The sequence below is a fragment of the Eumetopias jubatus genome, unplaced genomic scaffold (assembly GCF_037043125.1).
Source record: "Eumetopias jubatus isolate StellerSeaLion01/CBP00866 unplaced genomic scaffold, mEumJub1_p1.0 scaffold_9, whole genome shotgun sequence".
Lineage (NCBI taxonomy): Eukaryota > Metazoa > Chordata > Mammalia > Carnivora > Otariidae > Eumetopias > Eumetopias jubatus.
The window spans coordinates 87,366,072-87,388,662 of record NW_028274815.1 but is presented as its reverse complement, the minus strand read 5'-3'; the positions used below and the strand labels follow the sequence as shown (position 1 = coordinate 87,388,662).

Genomic DNA, 22,591 nt, shown 5'->3' with positions numbered 1-22,591 from the left:
AGGGAAAGAAAGAAAAAAGAAATAGGAAAAAAAAAGAAAAAGATAAAAACAAACAAAAACAGAAGAAAACAAAAAAAAAAACAGAATATGATCAAATATGATCAGGCTAGTGCGTAGATCAGTGCCACACACTAGATTTTGGGCATATTTTGGTCTGTTAGAAGAAAGTGCCTCCTAAAATTTTAGAGGAAGAATGATTTATATATGTACAAAATAAGGGTTGATACAATGAAGGGATGGAAGATGACTGTAAAATGAAAATTATAAAAGATTTTATAAAAGGAATTGATAAGAAGTTGTTTGAACAAAGAAAGCAGATTTAAAAAAAAGAGGAAGAAAAAGGGAGAGAATGTGATCAGGCAGGAGACTAGAACAAAGCCATACACTAGTGATTTAGGGTATATTTTGATGTGTTAGAAGAAACTGTAGCTCAAAATTTTAAAGAGAGAAGAACTTATATATATATGCCAAAAATAAGGGTAACTACTACGAAAGGATAAAATATGACTCTAAAAATTGAAAATAAAAAGTGTTTTTTAAAAAAGGGGATTGACAAGATGTTGGTTGAATAAGGGAAAAAGAAAAATTAAAAAAAAACAGTTAAAAAAATTAACTTTGAAAAACTAATGAATCATGGTAAAAAAGCCATGAATTCTATGTGCAATATTCCCCTAGCGCTGGAATTCTCCCATTCTCCTTGATTGGTAAACTTGGTCTTGGCTTGCTGGCTGTTTGTGCTGATCTTCTGGAGGAGGGGCCTGTTGCCGTGGTTCCCAAATGTCTTTGCCGGAGGCAGAATTGCCCTGCCCTTGTCGGTCCGAGCTAAGCAATTGGCTCGGGTTTGCTCTCAGGAGCTTTTGTTCCCTGCAAGCTCTCGATACAGCTTTGGAGGACCAGAGTGAAAATGGTGGCCTCCCAATCTCCGCCCAGAGGAGCTGAGAACTCGGGGCCCCGCTTCTCAGTGCGCCCCCAGAGAAAAGCAGTCACTCCCTTCTCCCCGTTCTCCGGCCGCACTCCGTGCTCACCTGACCTGTGACCGAGCGTTTCTATCTCTGGCTCCCGACCCCGTGTGGAGTCTCCAAACCCAGCGGACCCCTGCAGTGCGCTCCCGCGCCACTCCTCCCTGGGGAGGAAGGGGAGTCTCCCCAGCTCTGCCGCTTGTTGGGTCCCTGCTGGAGGAGCAGTGGCCCGACTGGGCTGCGGATCACAGTTTATGGCCACCCCGAGCTGAGAGCCCGCACCTCGGCTCTGTCTCTGCAGCCTGCTTCCCTGCTCGATACTTGGGAGCTCTGCCGCACTCAGGCACCCCCGGTCTTTCTGTGACCCCGAGGGTCCTGAGACCACACTGTCCCACGAGGTTTCCACCCCCCGCTTAGCCACTGGAGCAACGTTCCTCCGCAGACCCGACTTCTAAAAGGCCCGATTTTGTGCTCCGCGGCTCTATCACTTGCCAGAAGCAGCCCACGGAGGTCCCCTCCCCCGCCGTCTATCCTCCCGAATATCGCCTCCGATTCACTTCTCCGCACGTCCTACCTTCCAGTAAGTGGTCGCTTCTCTGTTCAGAGAGTTGTTGCTACTCTCTTCTTCGATCTCCTGTTGAGTTCGTAGGTGTTCAGGATGGTTTGATCCTTATTCAGCTGAATTCCTGAGAGCAGACGAAATCCAGGTCTCCTACTCCTCAGCCATCTTGCTCCGCCCCCCTTGCTCCCATTTTCTATCTTGACCTTGAACTTGTTGGAGAGATTCAGCCAGTTGTCTAAGGCCAATTTTCTCAATTTCTGTTTATTTGATTCTTTCCTGGTAGTATCCTCTCTTTAACTGTTCTTTTATTTCCAGTAAACTGGAATTTTAATCTAAAGGTTTGAATATACTTATATCAAACATTTTTGGCAAGGATTCTTCGCAGTTAATACTATTTTCTTCAGGCATGTAATGTCTAGAGCACCACTATTAGAGGGGCTTAGATCACAGTATAAAGATATCCCTCCATTGGAAGGTTATATTCATTTTTGCAACCAGGAGATATTCTTTTTTCTCTTTATTTATTTATTTTAAAGGTTTTATTTATTTATTTGACAGAAAGAGACACAGCTAGAGAGGGAACACAAGCAGGGGGAGTGGGAGAGGGAGAAGCAGGCTCAATCCCAGGACCCTGGGATCATGACCTGAGCCTAAGGCAGATGCTTAATGACTGAGCCACCCAAGCGCCCCTCTTTTTTCTTTTTAAAGATTTATTATTTGTTTATTTATTTTAAAGATATTATTTATCCATTTATTTAAGAGAGCAGGGGGAGAGGGACAAACAGACTCCACCTGTGTGCAGACCCTGATGTGGGGCTCAGTCCCCCAACCCAGAGACCTCAGCCTGAGCCAAAATCAAGAGTCGACAGTCAACCGACTGAGCCACCCAGGCACCCCAAAGATTTATTTATTTATTTGAGAGAGAGAGAGAGAGCACGCACACATGAAGGGGAGGGGCAGACAGGGAGAGAGAGAGAATCTCAAGGAGACTCCACACCAAGCATAGAGCAGGGCTTGATCTCACAACCCTGAGATCATGACCCCACCCCAGACAAAACCAAGAGTCCAGTGCCTAACTGAGTGCACCACCCAGGTAGCCCTGTAACCAGGACGTATTCTAAAAGATATGTCAGCTTTGACCTTAATCAGGTTTCACCAGCCTTTCCTCCAGTATCCTGTCTATTTCAGGATTCAGTTCATGATCCTTGGCACTCATTACTTTGTCAAATGTCCCTCAATTTGGGTTGGATATTTTCTCATGGTTAAATAGAGTTCATGGATTTTGGGGAAGAATACTACGGAGGTGCAGTGCCCTCCCCAGAGCATCCAATCAGGGGTACTGAGCACTGTTCTGTCTCATGACTAGTGATACCAGCCTTGGCTCCCTGGCCATGGTGGTTCCTGGAAGGTTTCTCCACTATCATTCCTTGCTGTCAACAAATATTCTTGGGGGAGACATTTTCAGCTATGCAATATCCTGTTCTTTCTTAAACTTTTGTACACTAATTTTCATATTCATCATTTGATTTTGCCGACAACAATTATTAGCTTTGGTGTTCTAGCAGTGATTCTTACTTCCCCCACTCCTAACAAAGGCATTAACTGGAATTCTTCTGTATGGAAGAGTCATCCCTTCTCCCCCATTTTTGAGTTTATGCATGGAACTCATGGGTATCTATTTATTTTAACAATAGGATTATAATCTAATACTATTGTTATTTATTTAGTTGCTCCAATTGTTCCAGTTTGGCCATTGGGAGCTCATCCAGGTTGGTTCCTGTGTCCCTTCAATTTGTCCCCATACTTTTGTTTTTTTAGCACATCCTCACTTTTTGACACTACAAGATGCTCCAGGCTGAGTTTGTATTTTCCTTACCCAGACCTGGCATCAACCATTTCACCATGGAATGCTGGTTCTTTCTATTGGAGGATAATATTTTAAATTTTAAAACCAAGTGCTGGGCACTAGGTGTGTTCATCTATGCCCTCTTAACCAACAAAGCTAAAAAGAATATATGTATGTATACCAACTCATGTATATACACTTATCTATATTTCTTCTTTTTAAAAGGTTTTATTTATTTATTTGCCAGAGAAAGAGAGAGAGTGTCCCCACTTATCTGTATTTCTATCTCTGTGTGTGTAGCAAAATAAACAAACAAGATTTAACTGACATTTCTGATTCCAGCCCAGTATCATGAGATTCATTCTAGCCTTTTCCTTTTGCTCATTTGTAATTTCTATCTGACAGCAAGAAACCTGGCTTTCATTATTTTATGCAGTTTTCAAAGTCAGTTTTAAATTTTGTTTTGTAAAATGCAATGATTTTATACCCTGCACTTATTTCAAGTCTTACAAATTTTTAGTTATTCTAAGGGCTAACAGAACATTCACACATGTTCTACTCTTTAAGAGGAGAGATTTTAATTTAGTTTGTAATTCATGAATCATATGACAAAAAAGTCTTGTAGTTCTCTGAAGGTTCATTAATCTTTCCCAGGTCTTAGAGAAAAAGCAAGCTAATTATCTGATTATATAATTGATAACAAGATGGGAATGACCTTGGCCTAATCTTCTTCAATTCACATTTTAAAAGAGGAGCTTAATAGCCCCCAAGTAATATGTAATTGGAGATGAAGAATGAATATTTTTCAAGGGAGAAGGTGTATTTATCATGCTTGCTGGCTTTTAGGAATTGAAGTTCAAGGAAGTACCTTACTTGGCACTTTATTCCTGAAGGCATTTGGAGTTAATTTAAGACTTAACAGAATGTCTCTTTAGAGCTGCACAGAGTAATAAAAATGTAATATAAGCCATAAATATGATCCTTCCAAGTAATTAAAAAAATCTTCGAGTGGCCACATTATAAAAAATAAATAGAAATAGGTGAAATTAGGGACGCCTGGGTGGCTTAGTCAGTTAAGTGTCTGCCTTTGGCTCAGGTCATGATCCAAGGATCCTGAGATTGAGTCCCACATCGGGCTCCCTGCTCAGTGGGGAACCTGCTTCCTCCTCTGCCTGCTGCTCCCTGTGCTTGTGTGTGTGCTTTCTCTCTCTCTGACAAATAAAGAAATAAAATCTTAAAAAAAGAAAAAGAAATGGGTGAAATTAATTTTCAGAATATATTTTATCAACAATATATTTTACTTAAGCCAATATGTTCACAATTTTGAAATTTCAGCATGTAATCATTATAAAAAGTTTTAATGAGATGTGTTATTGTATTTTTTTCATATGTCTTTAGAATCTGGTGTGTATTTAATATGTATAGTATATCTGAATTTGAAATAACCACATTTCAATCTTTCAAAAATCCACATATGACTAGTGGCTACTGTATTAGAGCAGTTTTAGAATAAATGAGTTCCATTTAAAATATTTCAGTCATTGTCTATAAGGCAGTTTGAAAACTGATCTGAATGATTTCCCCTTTTCCAGGAAAGGAAGCAGAAATAGTGCAGTCATGAAATTAAGTTAGCTGCATATTTTATGGGTCCCAGGAGAAATAGGCAAGGCCAGAGAGAATGATCTTAGTCAGAAACTCAGAATGAATCATGTGAATTAAACACTGGACAATGTCCAATACTCAAGATGAGTTTTTAGTTTACAATAAGATCACATTATACCACCATATGTAGAGATGTTCTAATTATGCTGAGTGCAGGAGGTATATTGATATTGTTCTATAAACTACCTCAGATACAAACTTTGTGAAAAATTATATTTCATTCTTTGGGAACTGAATCATACTGTAATCTTAAGCTGCACTAAAATATATACTGTCTGTTAAATTCCTCAGAGCGGCTCTGAATCTGGCCCCTACTTTGGTTATAAGAGAAGAAGTGGGGCACCTGGGTGGCCCAGTTGGTTAAGCCTCCATCTCTTGATTTCGGCTCTGGTCATGATCTTAGGATCGTGAGATCGGGCCCCACGCCAGCTCTGCACTGAGCATGGAGCCTGCTTAAGATTCTCTCTCTCCCTCTGACTCTCCCTCCTCCCCACCCCCACACATGCACATGCGTGTTCTTTCTCTCTCTAAAAAAAGAAAAGAAAAAGAAAGAGAGAAGTAGTAAAAGTCATGCTTTTGTGTATAAACAAGACACTGGAAAAAATCAGTGGTGATTAACAAGTAGTGCTCTTACAAAAGGGTGATTCTAGAACCTGGTATACCATTTGATATCAGTATAGCCATAAGGTCGGCTTATTCATTGTTTTCCATGTCTATAAGTTTTCTAAGCAGTTAAAAAGAATCTTTTTCACTGAAAGACAGTCTGTGGAGGGACTTGTAGTTGTCCTCAATCTTTTTTTTTTTTAAAGATTTTATTTATTTATTTGTCAGATAGAGAGCGCAAGCAGGAGAGCAGCAGGCAGAGGGAGAAGCAGGCTCCCCGCGGAGCAGGGAGACCGATGTGGGACTCAATCCAGGCATTCCAGGATCATGACCTGAGCCGAAGGCAGCAGCTTAACTGACTGAGCCACCCAGGCATCCCTGTCCTCAATCTTTATTCCACTAGACTTATATCACCACCCAGCTGTGCGATGGGTAACATCGTACCTACACTCATACAAAGTAACCGGAATAATACATCACTGAGTGCTACAGATATACACTGAATAATAAATATTCTGATGTTAGGCAGCTCAGCCTTCATGAACAGATCCCTTTCCTTGGGGAAGTTAATGACAGTAAAGACTGAAGGAGAAACGGAAGGGTCTCTCAAGGGAGTGTGACCTGGTAATCCAGTGGGGTGAGAAAAAAGAGCCAAGAAGGGATAGTCAGTTCTCAAAAGAGGCGCCCAAAGGCAAGCATACTCTGTGTCTAGCCAATAGCAGCACTGTTGAGCATAATGTTTAGAAGAGTTGATCAAAATACAAACAAAAAACCAAACACCTATTTTCTCCTTAGTTATCAAAAAGGATTCAAGGGACACAACTAACAGAAATTGCAATATTCTGGATGAACTACATTTTATTTTATTTTATTATTTTATTTTATTTTTTTAAAGATTTTATTTATTTATTTGAGAGAGAGAGAATGAGAGAGAGCACATGAGAGGGGTTAGGGTCAGAGGGAGAAGCAGACTCCCTGCCAAGCAGGGAGCCCAATGTGGGACTTGATCCCGGGACTCCAGGATCATGACCTGAGCCGAAGGCAGTTGCTTAACCAGCTGAGCCACCCAGGCGCCCTGGATAAACTACATTTTAAATTGCTTTCACTAATTAGGAAAGCAGCAACAGAAATGATCCAGATATCATTATATTAGCTTTAAAAATATTAATTTTCTATCTAGAATTTAATATATCTCACAGAAAAGATTTGTAGCCACAATTGTTGGACTGGGTGACATCGATGTTAATCTTCTTGGTAGTGACAATAAGAAGAGTGTGATTTTGGAAGTAGTTTGTAGTTACACATTTGAAGTGGAAAAAATATCTAATATTTGTCATATGTGTCCTATGTACCAGACACTGTGCTGAGTCAGCCTCTTACCTGTATCATTTGATTTAATTTTATGAGGTTACTATTTTTACTTGAAAACTAGGGACGAGTCAGTTGCATGTAACCAAAATTATGCAAATAAGGGTTTCTTTCTCTCATATAACAAGAAATCTGAGATAAATCAGGGATAGTTTATTAAAAAGAATTAACTCATTTTCTTCTGTTTTCAAATCTACCATTCTTAGCGTAACTGTTGCCTCTTGCCACCATTCCAGGCAACACATGTAATTTCCAGGCTGTTAGAAGGAGGAAAGTGGTCTAAGCAGGTTCTCTTTTCTTTTTCTTAAAATTCATAAGCCTTCTCAGGTGGCCTCCAGCAGACTTACTTGTCTTATTCTTCATTGACCAGACATGAGGTACTTGGTCACGCCTAGCTATTAGGAAGTTTGGCAAGGTATCTGGCCTTCAAACATCTGGAATGGGAGGAGCAGGAGAGAAAAAAGTGGAATGGCTGATGGGTTAGCCAACTTACCGTGTTCCCACACCATTTAATAGATGTGGACACTGATGCACAGCAGGGATAATTAACTTGCCCAGAGTCATATAGTTAGTAAGTAGTGTAGGAACTCTTGAAACCTGGCACTTTGCCTCCAAACCCTGTGCTCCTATTCACCACATTGCCTTCTCAGACAGAGTGAAGTTAACTGCAGAAATCATGAGATTTTTGCATAGAATAATGTTTGCTTATATAATTTACTACCTTGAAATATAAGGTTAGTAGTTTATCATTTTCCTAAAATGTATTTTTAACTAATGTAGTTATACCCAACCAATGAAATTAGGTTAATGTTAGTCAAAAAATGTGGATTAAATGGGTGAATTAAGAATTTATTTATTTTTTTAGATCCACAAATTTTTATTTTATTTTATTATGTTATGTTAATCACCATACATTACATCATTAGTTTATTCTAATCATACCACACGACATATACAGTAAGGCAGGTTGGGAGAGAGAAAAATCAAGTTAAAGCAATGTTGAGTGGCTTGCTTTCAGTTTATCCAGACTTACCCCATGAAATATAGGATATGGAAGTATTTGGGTGTTTTGACTAGAGCTGTTAAGTTCACAAAAGCTATTTTATTTATTTATTTATTTATTTATTTATTTATTTATTTATTTATTTATTTTAAATTTTATTATGTTAGTCACCATACAATACATCATTAGTTTTTGATGTAGTGATCCACGATCCACTGTTTTCATATAACACCCAGTGCTCCATGCAGTATGTGCCCTCTTTAATACCCAACACTGGGCTAACCCATCCCCCCCCCCCTAGGACCCTCAGTTTGTTTCTCAGAGTCCATAGTCTCTCGAAAGCTATTTTTACATATAGTAATTGTGAAGGTTAATGTTATGTTAACTTGACCGAGACACAGGTGCCTGTATATCTGGTTAAACATTATTCTGGGTGTGTCTGCAGAGGTGTTTCTAGATGAGAGTAACATTTGAATTGGAGGACAGAGTGAAGCAGATGGCCCTCCCCAGTGCAGGTGGGCCCCGTCCAGGCCACTGGAGGCCCAAGTAGAACAAAGGGCAGGGTAAGGGAGAACTCACTTTCTCTGCCTATCTTTGAGCTGGTGCATTGTTCTTCTCCCTTTGGGCTGGAACTTACACCACTGGGTCTCCTGATTCTTTGGTTTGCAGAAAGCAGATCATGGGACTTCTTAGTTCTGTTTCTCTGGGGAACCCTAACTAGTATGGTACTATATAATGAAATAGGAGGAAAAATAGTCACAAAAATCCATTCACTTACTGTATTGAGAAATGAGTCTTACTAATCCATCAATTATTGATGTTTTCTATTGATATTTGTTATCCAAGATCAGATTTAGTAAACACAACAAAAAATGGACATTAGTTATAGATCCTAAAAGTATAACTTTAACATATGTACCGTGTTGACGTGTATTAGTCAGCTCTGGCTGCCATAACAAAACAGCACAGCCCGAGTGGCTTAAACAATGGAAATCTATTTTCTCACAGTTCTGGAGGCCAGAAATCCAAACTCAAGGTTCTAGCTGATTTGGTTTCTGGTGAGGGCATTCCTCCTGGCTTGCAGACAGCCATCTTTTCACTATATTCTCACCTGGTCTTTCCTTGGTGCATGCATGTAGAGAGAGGGAGAGCGAGCTCTGGTCTCTTCCTCTTCTTATAAGGACACCAGTCCTCCTGGGTTAGGGTTCCAACTTTATGAACTCATTTAACCTTACTTCCTTATAGGCCTCATCTCCAAATACAGTCATATTGTGGGGGAAGGCTTCCACATATGAATTTGGAGGGCATGATTCAGTCCATAACTACATGTGTTAGAGCAGTATCTCTAGTATCTTTGGATTCCTGTTCATTATATAAATGTATCACTTATTTGTTTTATTTTTAAAAGATTGTAAAAGAAAAACACAAATCCCTTGCTCTACTTTTCTGACCCTAGGCCCTCTCTCCAAAGGCAATGACTTTCAACTCTTTTACTTTTTTCTTCTGGTATTTACCTTCATATTTCTAAATAATATGTTGACTTGTCAAGTCCATTTTTTAAAAAGATTTTATTTCTTTATTTGAGAGAGAGAGAGTACATGAGCCGGGGGGAAGGAGGGGCAGAGGGAGAGGGAGAAGTAGACTCCCCACTGAGCACCGATGCATCCTGAGTTCATGATCTGAGCTGAAGACAGATGCTTAACCAAGTGAGTCACCCAGGTACCCCTGTTAAATCCATTTTTTATCTTTTTAATTTACTTTTATATTAGGTGGGAATTTAGGGCCTTTGTGTATCCTCACTTTACTCATACCCATTTTCCCAATATAACATTTGAATATTTTGCAAATAGTGTTTTGACTTTGTATTGTTATTCAGTAAGCCACAAGTGTACTATGACTATATCTTCTTTGTCATTCACCTTGTAGTTCTCCTAAAGTTAACACTGACTCCTCCCGCCCACTTTCTTAGTATCCTATTTACATTTCACTAATTCTCTAACAACTTTCTATTCTTTAATTCATTAAAAAAATTAAATAAAACATTGAAGTAGCATTAACATACAGTGTTATATTTGTTTCAGGTGTACCTATAATGAATTCCATAATTCTATGCATCACTCAGTGCTCATTGGGATGTGTACTCTTAACCCCTTCACCTATTTCACCCATCCCTCCACCCACCTCCTCTTTGGTAACCACCAGTTTGTTCTCTGCACCCCTATAATTATTGCAACATTGTTTACACTGGCCAAGATATGGAAACACCCCAAGTGTCCATCCATGGATGAATGGATGAAGGAGATGTGGTATATACACAATGGAATATTACTCAGCCATAAAAAGAATGAAATCTTGCCATTTGCAATAACATGGATGGAGCTAGAGGGTATGATCCCAAGTGAAATAAGTCAGTCAGAGAAAAGCAAACACCATATGGTTTCATTCATATGTGGAATTTAAGAAACAAAACAAATGAACAAAGGAAAAAGGAGACAAACAAAAAAAACAGACTCTTAAATTTTTAGTAACTTTTTATTATGGAAAATTTCAAACACATATCAAAATGGTGAGAATAGTATTATATACACTCCAGCCCTCATTATTAAGCTTCAAATATCAACTTTTGTCAAGGAATGCAAGGTTAGTTTAATATCCAAAAGCCATCAATGTAAGAATATGCCATATTAATAAAGGACAAACACTCATAATGATCTCAAAAGAGACTGAACATTTTTTTGACAAAATGCAACACTCTTTCATGTTAAAAACACTCAACAAACTAGGAATAGAAATAAACTTTCTCAACTTGATAAAGGGCATCTATGAAAATCTCACAGCTGACATCCTACTTAATGGTGAAAGACTGCATGCTTTTCCCCTAAGATCAGATATAAGATAGGGATATCCTCTTTTGCCACTTCTCTTTGATATTGTGCTAGAGTTTCTAGCCAGACAAAGAGTCAAGAGAAATAATTAAAAAGCATCAAAAGAGGAAAGGAAGGGGTAAAACTATATTTGTGTATGATATGACATGAACTATGGACTATAATTGCATATATTCCTATGGAATCCACATACTAATAGCTACTGGAACTAAAGAGTTAAGTGTTGCAGGATATAAAATAAGCATACAGAAAAATCAATTATATTTCTATACACAGGCAATGAACAATCCAAAAATGAAATTAAGAAAACAATTCAATTTACAATAGCATCAAAAAGAATGAAATATTTAGGTATAAATTTAACTATTAAATGTAAGACTTGTATACTGGAAACTGCAAAAGATTGTCAAAAGAAATTAAAGCGGACCCAAAGAAATGGAAAGACACCCTATGTTATGGACATATTGTTAAGAAGGCAATAGTTTCCAAATTGATCTACAGACTCGACATAAGCCCTATCAAAATTCCAACTTGTGTTTTTGCAGAACTGAGAGTCTGATCCTAAAATTCACAAGGAAATGCAAAGGACCCAGAAGAGTCAAAACAGTCTTGAAAAGGAAGAATAAAGTTTGAGGAAACACACTTGCTCATTTCAAATCTTACTAAAGAGCTGCAGTAATCAAGACTGTGTGGGACTGGCGTAGGGACAGATATGTAGATAAAGGGACTAGCATTGAGAGTCCAGATATAAACCTGTACATTTATGGTCAAATGATTTTCAACAAAGGTGCCAAGACAATTCAATAGGGAAAGGATCGTGTTTTTAATAAATAGTCCTGGATGACAACGTGCAAAAGAATGAAGTGGGACTCCTTTCTATATCATATTACAAAGATTAGCTCAAAGCAAATCAGACACCTAAATGTAAGAGCTAAAACTATAAAACTCTTTGAAGAAAACAGGAATAAATCTTTGTAATTGTTGGATTAAGCAATGAAGCTTGGATCTGACATCAAAAGCATAGTGACAAGCAAAAAGGTAAACTGAGACTTCATCAAAATGAAAAACTTTTGTGCTGCAAATGATATCGCTGAGAAAGTTTAAAAAGACAAACCATAGAATGGTAGGAAATATATGCAAATAATATATCTGATAAGGGACTTGTATCTAAAATTGTACATCATGTAAACTTGTATGTAAAGAACACTTACAACTAAATAATAAAAAGACAAATAATCCAATTTTTAAAATGGGCAAATAATTGAAACAGACATTTCTCCGAAGAAGATACACAGAACACATGAGATACACTTTTAAAACCATTAGCCATTACGGAAGTACAAATCAAGCCCACAGTGAAATACCACTTCATATCCACTAGAATGGCTATAATAAAAAAGACAGATAATAAGTTTTGGTGAGGATGTGGGCAAAATGAACCTCATACCTTGTTGGTGAAATTGTAAAGTGGAGCAATCACTCTAGAAAAGTTGGGCAGTTCCACAAACAGTTAAACATACAGTTACCATATGATGCTAAATTCCATTCCCAGGTATATACCCAGGAGAACTGAAAACATATATCCACACAAAAACTTGTATGCAAATTTTCATAGCAGCAATTTTCTTTTTTTTTTTTATTAATTTTGTTTATTTATTTGACAGAGAGACACAGCAGGAGAGAGAACACAAGCAGGGGGAGTGGGAGAGGGAGAAGCAGGCTTCCCTCGGAGCAGAGAGCCCAATGTTAGGCTCGATCCCAGGACCCTGGGATCATGACCTGAGCTGAAGGCAGACACTTAACGACTGAACCACTCAGGCGCCACCAGCAATTTTCTTTTTAAAAGATTTTATTTATTTTATTTAAAGAGAAGAGGGGAGAGACTGAGGCAGAGGGAGAGAGAGAGACTCTCAAGCAGACTCCCCGCTCAGCACGGAGCTGGATGTGGGGCCCCATCTCATGATCCCAAGATCATGACCTGAACTGAAATAAAGAGTCAGAGGCTTAACTGACTGAGCCACCCAGGCAGCCTGCAGCAATTTCTTAGTAGCTAAAAGTTGGAAACACCAAAATGTCCACCAGGTGATGAATATATAAAACATGGCATTCATACAAAGGATTACTATTCAGCAGTAAAAGAAAACGAGTATTGCTGCATGCTACAATGCAAATGACCTTGAAAACATTATGCCGATGAAGGAAGTCAGTCACAGAAGACCACACATATGATTCTATTTATATGAAAAGTGTAGAATGGGCAGCTCTAAAGACAGAGGATTAGTAGCTACCCAGGGTTGAGGTGGGCTAATGGGGGAGTGACTGCCAATGGGTAGGGAGTTTCTTTTTTGAGGGTAATAATTTCTAAACTCAGATTGTGGGGATGGTCTCACAACTTTGTGACTGTACTAAAACCATTGAATTGTACATGTTCAACAAAGGAACTTTATGGTATGTAAATTATATGTCAACAAATATGTAAAAAACTAATGTATAAATGATGTCAGAAGAAAAGATGTATGCTTATGGTATAGATGGGAAAGAACACATAGAATGAAAATGTTTGGGTAGATAAGAAAACAACTCTCAACTCCTTGTCAATCCTCTTTCACTCACACTCCTAATCACCCTGTCCCTCTCATATTAATTTGGATCAAATATGATTTCAACTATAAATATTTCAGCACGTTTTAAAAATAACTTTTTAAACATAGACACATTATCATAACCAAACAAATTAAATATATTTCCTTTGTCTAAAATATTTTGTAAGTGTTCACATTTCCACTTCCAACATCTTTTAATAAAATTTTACACTTCAGCTACATCAAATAACCCACTAGTGCCATTTTTTTTTTCTTCCTGGAGAATCCCCCTTTGGAGCCTTAGCTCCTGGTTCTTTCTCTTGGAGCTCCAGGCATGCTCACAGCAGGCACCCTGGGGCCACTCCTCAGCACCCTCCTGTGCTCAGTCTCCTTTCCTGGATGCCCCTCTTTTACTTCTGGTCTCTCTCAGCCTTCTGGAGCATATTCTCTCAACAGGAAAGGCTGCATGTGAAGTAATGTTTTCCCCAATTCTTAGGGATCTGAAAAAGTCTGTGTTCTCCCACTTAATTGAAAGTTTGTTGTTTGTAGAATTTTAGGTTGCAAATCATTTTGACTCAGAATGTTGAAGGAATTTCTCCAAGGTCTTCTGGTGTGCTGTTGCTGTTTGAGAGGTTTGATGCAATTTTCCTTCTCTTCCTGTGTATGTAAATTATTTTTTCTCTTTGGAAACTTTTTTTTGGTCAATTTTAACATTTAGCAATTATTACATTAAATAATATAAATTTCTCTCCATGCATACCATTTAACTGCATCCAAAAAGAGATGATCTCTCTCTCTCTCTCTTTTTAAAAATTTTTTTTATTTCTTGGTTTGAGCTGCATGAGTCCACTTACAAGTGGATTTTTTTTTTAATGCAGTACAGTACTGTAAATGTGTCTTCTCTTTCTTATTTTTTAAAATTGTAGTTGACATACCGTGTTATATTAGTTTCAGGTATACAACATAGTGATTCAACATTTCTATACATTATGCAATGCTCACCACAAGTGTGGTCACCATCTGTCATTGGAAACTTTTTCTTTTTAATGTATGGGATATTAATTTATTCAATATTTATGACCACTCTAAACTTCTGGAATGAGGTTGATATTAACTCAAACATGAAGCAAACATTTACTAATATCTACCGTGTGCTAGGCTTTGGACTACCTATACAAAAAAAAAAAAAAGATATTTGGGGGGGAGGGGCAGAGGGAGAGTGAGAGAGAAACTTTAGCAGACTTTCGTGCTGAGTGCAGAGCTTGATGTGGGGCTCGATCCCATGACCCTGAGATACAATCTGAGCCAAAACTCGAGTCGGGATGCTCAACTGACTGCACCGCCCAGGCACCCCTGTCATTGGAAACTTTTTAGGAGTGCTTTCTGTTCTAAAAAGTTGTATCACTATGCCTTTATTATACTGGATCTCTGATAAGTCTTTTATTTTAGACTCCTGGCTTTTAGTTTTGTAAACTTTTCTTGTAGTATTTCTTTGAAAATTTCTTCCTATTTTCTTATTTACAGAGACCAGAGACTCCTATTAAATCCTGAGCTTAGAATCTCTTTTTCTCTTAATAGTTGCTTTTTTGTTCACTTCCTTATAATTTTTTGAACTTTAGTTTCAAGAGTTCATTCTACATTTTTAATTGCTCATTTTCATTAAACAAGAGCTGATCATGTTCCATGAAACCTGAATTCTAGTCCTAGCTTGGGGTAGACTGTAAAGTTTTAAAAAACAAGAGGTGATTATTAGGGGCATGTGCAAGTAAATGTTACATTCACTTGCTGATTATTAAAATCACTTACTCATTCAGCACATTTATTTAGTGCTATGTGGCATGCATTGAAGGACAAAAGGGACAAAAAGTAAAGTGAATTGGTAAACCTTGTTGCAGGCTGTGGAAGTAGGAAGGTAACACTGAAAAGGGGGAATTAACATTGGAGTGCCCACTGTGCTGGGCTGATGATGTCTTTCTCTTGCAGATAAAGAGATGGGGCTCAAATAGTCAAGAGACAGCCTGAGTCCATCAATAGTGAAGCAGACATTCTGTCCAGGTCTTGAGTGTAGAGTTTCTCCTCTCACCACGGCATTGTGTTCCAGACGCCTGACAGTCACTCTCAAAACTCATGTAGAAGTTTACTGAGGATGCAGGGACATAGTCTGGAACCCACTGTACCCGTCTCAGGTGTTAGAAGCAGAATTGAAGCCCCCGGTATTCTCACCCCATATTTGATATGTCTGCATGTCAGCTTAGCCTCCTTTGTGCTTTCTAGGTGGGCTTTCTTTGCCCCTTCTGGGTATTCCAGAGTTCCTGTCTTTACATACCACAATTCCAGTTACACAGAGATGCGAACCTGACTCTGTGGTCCCAAATCCACGTTCTTGAATCTAATCTATTTGGCTTGGGTTAGGGCTCTGTGCCTGGTTCAGTTGATTCTGTTTGCCCCTTGGTATGGTGGTGGGGCAAAAGTTCCCAGAAAAAGGGGTAGAGAGGATTGTCATCTTCAATTCTAGGCAGATGTCTGGAGAGGTAGCCACTATGTGGGCTCTCAGTGAGCCCACCCTGAAGGGAAGCTGGGGTCATCACCTACATTATTGAAACTGAAATCGTATTTCTTCACCATATTCAATATTCTATTCACATGCACATTTCTACTTTTTTTTTAAAGTAACAATTTGAAGGCCACAACTTGATTTTCCCCCCATGTAGTCACATTATGAATGTAGGGGGAAAAGATTTTTCTTCTGTATATAACTCATACGTAAATAACCAAATGCTTTTCAACACTCACAGGTAAAAATGAGCTCAAAGTCACCTGCAAAATTGTTATCAGGTTGTTTTCCTTAGGTGTGCATTTTGTTTGAAACAAATAGCTGATTTTCAGAGACCAAATCAAAATAGAATAGTCTTAGACCAAGTTGTGACCACTACATTCCAACTTAATCAAACGGTACGAGTATTTTGTGTGTGTCATGCTATTCACCAAAAACCAAATTGTATCTTTATTGGAAATTGCACTCCTCAATACTATATATTTCCAGTGACATCACCAGCTAACGTGGGGTTTATTTATTTTTAAAAGATTCTATTTATTTGACAGAGAAAGAGAGAGAGACAGTGAGAGGGGGAACACAAGCAGGGGGAGTGGGAGAGGGAGAAGCAGGCTTCCCACTGAGCAGGGAGCCCGATGTAGGGCTCGATCCCATGACCCTGGGATCACGACCTGAGCTGAAGGCAGATGCTTAACGTCTGAGCCTGGACCCAGGCGCCCCTAATGCGGGGTTTAAAAAGAACACAAAACACTGCTTGCCTTTAGCAAGGCTTTGCTTTTAGTAAGCAGTTCAGTTACACTTCTCCCAGAGTTTGTTTAAAGAAATATAATTCTTGATCATACACTGTTTGGAGCATAAGCAAAACTCACTGTATATAAGAGATGTTTTACATAACAGAGGAGGGTGGAACTTGCGAGGTGCCCAAAGAAAGGCTGTGTGGCTCCCGGTTCCACTGGAAGGTAGATGTCAGATATGGAAGGCACCATGATCTACACATCACATACCAAAAGGTTAATCTGTGTTCTCTCAAGTACCTGATACTCTAGGTCCCAACTGTCTAAAGACAGTAGTAAGGGGATGTGCAATGCCAGTTCATAGACTAACTCGAAAACTCCAAACAATGTCTAACAGAAAAAGAGTAGGCATAAAAATATGATATGCAGTTAAAACATATTTAATAGAAATATTAAAATAATCATTACATTTCCTCTTGCTGAAACCATGAAAGAATATCACTTTGTAATCAAAGTAATTTTTTTATCATGCAAAAAGGTATTTTTGTTATTACATTCATAAGTAGAGACTATATTTCAAAACAAGTTTACACAGACTTCAAAAAGGCCTAGACTTACAGTGAAAGTTACTTAAATACTATTACAGTTACATTGTATGCTGCTGGCATATGCATATTCACAGTTTATAAAGTAAAAAAAAAACACTAAACTTTTAAAGTCAGCTCTGAAATGGATGCATGTTCATTAATACATTCACTAGTTAGGTCTGTTCTTCTAAAATAGGAGGAAAGACAGATAATAGGAGATATTTTGTAAAGAACAAACTCAACATGTCAGCAGCAAATTTCAGTTAAATTAAATTGGAAATGAAACAAATGCTCTGAGTAACCAAAGTACAAAGTCAGTTCACCAGCCGAGAATGAAAATCAGAGTATAAATTGGAAGGCTTAAGGGAACTTTACAGAGCATATTGGGTGATTTTTTAACAAATATTAAAAATAGAATTCTCATATTTATGATTTAAGAACACAATTTTGATCTTGTCAATAAAATATATTCAGAGGCATCAAAGGCAGGTAACACCACAAGACCTGTGAAAATGTGACACTGACCTCGAAGGTGTCTTCCTGAAGTTCCTTGTGATGGGAGAGTGTAAGGAACGACATGTCTGCTGAACATGGGAAGCATCACTTTCCTATTAGATACAATGCTGAATGACACAGTCAATGTTCTGATAAGTTTCTATTGGGGGAGATGGAAAGAATTCTCAAAACAGATTCATGGCTTAAAAGTAGATGAACCCTTTCAAGAGCCTGGAGAGACAGCACAGAATCACCCCAAGGTAATGAGCTGGTCCCCTATGTTCATGTTCTGTGTCACACCAGCCCACACTAGGGCTTCTGACAACATAATGAGTTTTGAGATAATATATTTTAGAGAAAAAAAGAACAGTCATTTAAAAGTTACTAAATAAAATGTTAAGTCTCATAATTAACTATACATATTTGTTTTATAATCCCTTAATAAACATGTCAACTTTATGAATAAAGCATTTTCCTTCATATTCTAATTACATTTGCTTTAACAATTTATAATAATAATCTATCTGCAAGTTTGCTCTTGCAATAAATAGTCTAGTAACATTATTTTCAAAACCTAAGTTCCAGTTGGGACTGTACCAAAATTTAACTTTGAAATTCACAGTACTGTGCAGAAACAGGCGGGTCCTGAGCTTCCACAGAAGGAGGGAGTGACTTTGTTCTTGGTGTTTTCATCTGGCAGCACGCTTGGGAGGTCACAGAGTCAAAGGACTGTGGGCTGGTATCAACACTTCAGGCTGCTGTACTTTTACTTCATACTTTTACTTCAAGCGGAGACTTTTTAAATACATCTGACATACATATGTACAAATACATGTAGATGTGAATATATACACACACACTTTTGGACAAAAGAATGACAGCAATATACGTGAAACTTTTTTTACCAAATGGATTCTATTTGGTTAATAAATAATGTTTTCCTGTCAATCTATCGAAGTCCAGACCAACTATGTAGATAGGATGCCCATCCAGAGGAACGGGAAGCATTTTCTTCCTCACCTTTGGGGAGTTAAAAAAGAAAAAAAGTGCATTAATCTTCTCATAACATACTTTGACGTTACAAATCTGTTCTTGAACTTTCAGTATTTGTCTTTCTCCATTAGACAATTCCAAAATAAAGACCCCAGCACAACTAAATATTACTAACAATAAGGAACAATAAGGGGAATTTGTACATTCTTTTTATAACAGAAGCCTTTATGTAACTTAGAATTAAAACCCAATAGTTGTGTGGTAAACCTCAAAACTAAACCAAGACAAACAAAAAACAACTGTTTTTAATCATTCTGAAATCAGGTATATGAGGTATAATTTACTTGTAGTACAATTCATCCTCTTTAGTTGTAGCACCACCATCCCCACCTTTTTGCCTTTTCTAGAAAGTCATATGAATTGGATCGCATCGTGTATCTTTTGAATGTGGTTCCTTCCACTTAGCAGGATGCATCTGAGAATTGTCCATGATCCTGTGGGTATTGGTAGTTCATTCCTTTTTACTGCTGAGTAGGACTCCACTGTGTGGCTGTACCAGTTTGTTTTATTCATTTACCAGTGAAGGATATCTGCATTGTTTCTAGTTTTTTTCCAATTTAAAATAAACCTGCTCTAAACATTTATGTATGGGTTTCTAATGTTAAAAAATTTATTGAGAAATAATCTACATGAGATTCACCCTTTTAAAGTGTATAATTCAGTGGTTAGGTTTGTGCATTTTTTGTGTGTGAATATAGGCTTTCATTTCACTTGGATAGATACCTCAGAGTGGGACTGTTGTTGTATAATGAGTATATTTAACTTTATAAAATAATGCCAAACTTTTCTAAGGCGGTTGTATCATTTTGTATTGTGTTCCAGTTTCTCTTTTTATCTTTTTTAAGATCAACACAAACAAATCCTGTCTTAAAATTCAGAAAAATTCTGGGCTTCCAAGAAAATTTCTGACAAGGCTTCCTTTACTGTTTTCTTACTATGATTTGTACATTAATATACATGATTTGAAAGTTTTACAACCTTAAAAAAAGGTGAACATCTCTTCTCATTACATGTCCTTTCCCTCCTTCCCCCCTCAGATATGACCACTATTAAATTCAGTATGCTCCCTTCCAGACACCCTTCTGTGTTGTCAAACACACGTATGTATCACAAATGATCTCAGGCAAAGAAGCATTTCCAAAATTTTACATAGAGGACTTTCTATAGTTTATAAGCCGTTTTCACTTCTTTTTCTGTTCATTGGTTTTATCCATGTATTAGTTACAAACTGCTGTGTAACAAATCACTGCAAACTTATTAGCTAAACAGTACACATTATATCAGTTTCCATGGGTCAGGAGACCAGGTAGGGAGGGCTTAGCCAGATTCTCAGGGTCTTTCACAAGGCTGCAATCAAGCTGTTGGCCAGGAATGGGTCTCATCTGAAGGACTGACTAGAGAAGGATCTGCTTCCAAATGCATGTGGTAAATGGCAGAATTCAGTGACTCAAAGGCTGCTGGAGCCACAGCCTCAGTTCCTTGCCACAGGGTTGGTTTTTTTGTTAATTAAGATTTTATTTATTTATTTGAGAAAGAGAAAGAGCACATTAGTGAGGGGGAGTGGCATCGGGAGAGGGAGAAGTAGACTCTCCACTGAGCAGGGAACCTGATGCAAGGCTTGATCCCAGGACCCCAAGATCATGACCTGAGCTGAAGGCAGATGCTTAACCTACTGAGCCACCCAGGCATCCCCAAATGGCCTCTTTAATAATGTCAGCTTGCAAGTGGAGAAGACAGAGAGTCTGCTAATGAGACAGAAGTCACAAGCTAACCTAACCATGGAAGTGACACCCTGTCACCTTTGCTGTGTTCTATTGGTTATAAACAAGTCACTAGGCCAGTCTAATGGCCATTCAAGGGGAGAGAGTTACATAAAGACATGAATGCCTAGAGGACACCATGGTGGCAGAAGATTTTTTAGAAGTCAGTCTTCCCACAGTGCAATTGCTGGGTCATAGGGTAGCTCTATTTTTAATTTTCTGAGGAATCTCCACACTGTTTTCCACAGTGGCTGCACCAACTTGCATTCCCACCAAGAGTGTAAGAGGGTTCCCCTTTCTCCACAACCTCTCTAAAATTTGTTGTTTCTTGCCTTGTCAATTTTTGCCATGCTAACTGGTGTAAGGTGGTATCTCAATGTGGTTTCGATTTGAATTTCCCTGGTGGCTAATGATGATGAACATTTCTTCATGTGTCTGTTAGTCATTTGTATTCTTCTTTTGAAAAGTGTCTGTTCATGTCTTCTGCCCATTTTTTGACTTATTTGTTTTTTGGGTCTTGAGTTTGAGAAGTTCTTTATAATCTTGGAAATCTGCGCTTTGTCTGTAGTGTCATTTGCAAATATCTTCTCCCATTCTGTGGGTTGCCTCTTTGTTTTGTTGACTGTTTCCTTTGCTGTGCAGAAGTTTTATCTTGATGAAATCCCAAAAGTTCATTTTTGCTTTTGTTTCACTAGCTCTGGAGATGTATCTTGAAAGAAACTGCTGTGGCTGATGTCAAAGAGGTTACTGCCTATGTTCTCCTCTAGGATTTTGATGGATTCCTGTCTTACATTGAGGTCTTTCATCCATTTTGAGTTTATCTTTGTGTATGGTGTTAGAGAATGGTCGAGCTTCATTCTTCTGCATGTGGCTGTCCAATTTTCCCATCACCATTTATTGAAGAGAATGTCTTTTTTTCCATTGCATATTTTTTCCTGCTTTGTCGAAGATTATTTGACCATAGAGTTGAGGGTCCATATCTGGGCTCTCTATTCTGTTCCATTGGTCTATATGTCTGTTTTTGTGCCAGTACCATGCTGTCTTGGTGATCACTGCTTTGTAATATAGCTTGAAATCGGGCAACATGATGCCCCCAGCTTTTTCTTTTTCAACATTTCCTTGGCGATTTGGGATCATTTCTATTCCATACAAATTTTAGGATTGTTTGTTCTAGCACTTTGAAAAATGTCATTGGAATTTTTATTGGGATGGCATTGAAGGTATAGATTGCTCTGGGTAGCATAGACATTTTAACAATGTTTATTCTTCCGATCCATGAGCATGGAATGTTTTTCCATCTTTTTGTGTCTTCTTCAATTTCTTTCATGAGTGTTCTGAAGTTCCTAGAGTATAGATCGTTTACCTCTTGGGTGAGGTTTATTCTGAGGTATCTTATAGTTTTTGGTGCTATTGTAAATGGAATTGATTCCCTAATTTCTCTTTCTACAGTTGCATTGTTAGTGTGTAAGAAAGCAACTGATTTCTGTGCATTGATTTTTGTATCCTGCCACATTACTAAATTGCTGTATGAGTTCTAGTAATTTGGGGGTGGAGTCTTTTGAGTTTTCCACATAAAATATGTCATTTGTGAAAAGAGAGAGTTTGACTTCTTTGTCAATTTGAATACCTTTTCTTTTTGTTGTCTGATTGCTGAGGCTAGTACTTCTAGTACTATGTTGAACAATAGTGGCGAGAGTGGGCATCCTTGACGTGTTCCTAATCTTAAGGGAAAGGCTCTCAGCTTTTCCCCATTGAGGATGATATTTGTTGTGGGGTTTTCATAGATGGATTTTATGAATTTGAGGAATGTTCCCTCTATCCCTATCCTCTGAAGAGTTTTAATCAGGAAAGGATGCTGTATTTTGTCATATGCTTTTTCTGCATCAATTGAAAGGACCATATGGTTCTTCTCTTTCCTCTTATTAATGTGTTCTATCA

The 22,591-nt window shown here is 38.2% G+C and overlaps 1 protein-coding gene across 2 annotated transcripts in view; it reads right to left on the bottom strand.

The window, feature by feature from the left end:
* Positions 1-17,182: 17,182 nt before the first annotated feature.
* GCC2 (GRIP and coiled-coil domain containing 2) overlaps positions 17,183-22,591 on the bottom strand; it is a 63,238-nt gene continuing 57,829 nt past the window's right edge. For both annotated transcript variants that reach the window (XM_028091273.2, XM_028091274.2), the window contains one exon: positions 17,183-18,860. In XM_028091273.2, coding sequence (XP_027947074.1) covers positions 18,790-18,860 — 71 coding nt within the window. In that variant the 3' untranslated portion in view covers positions 17,183-18,789. The remainder of the gene's footprint in view (positions 18,861-22,591) is intronic.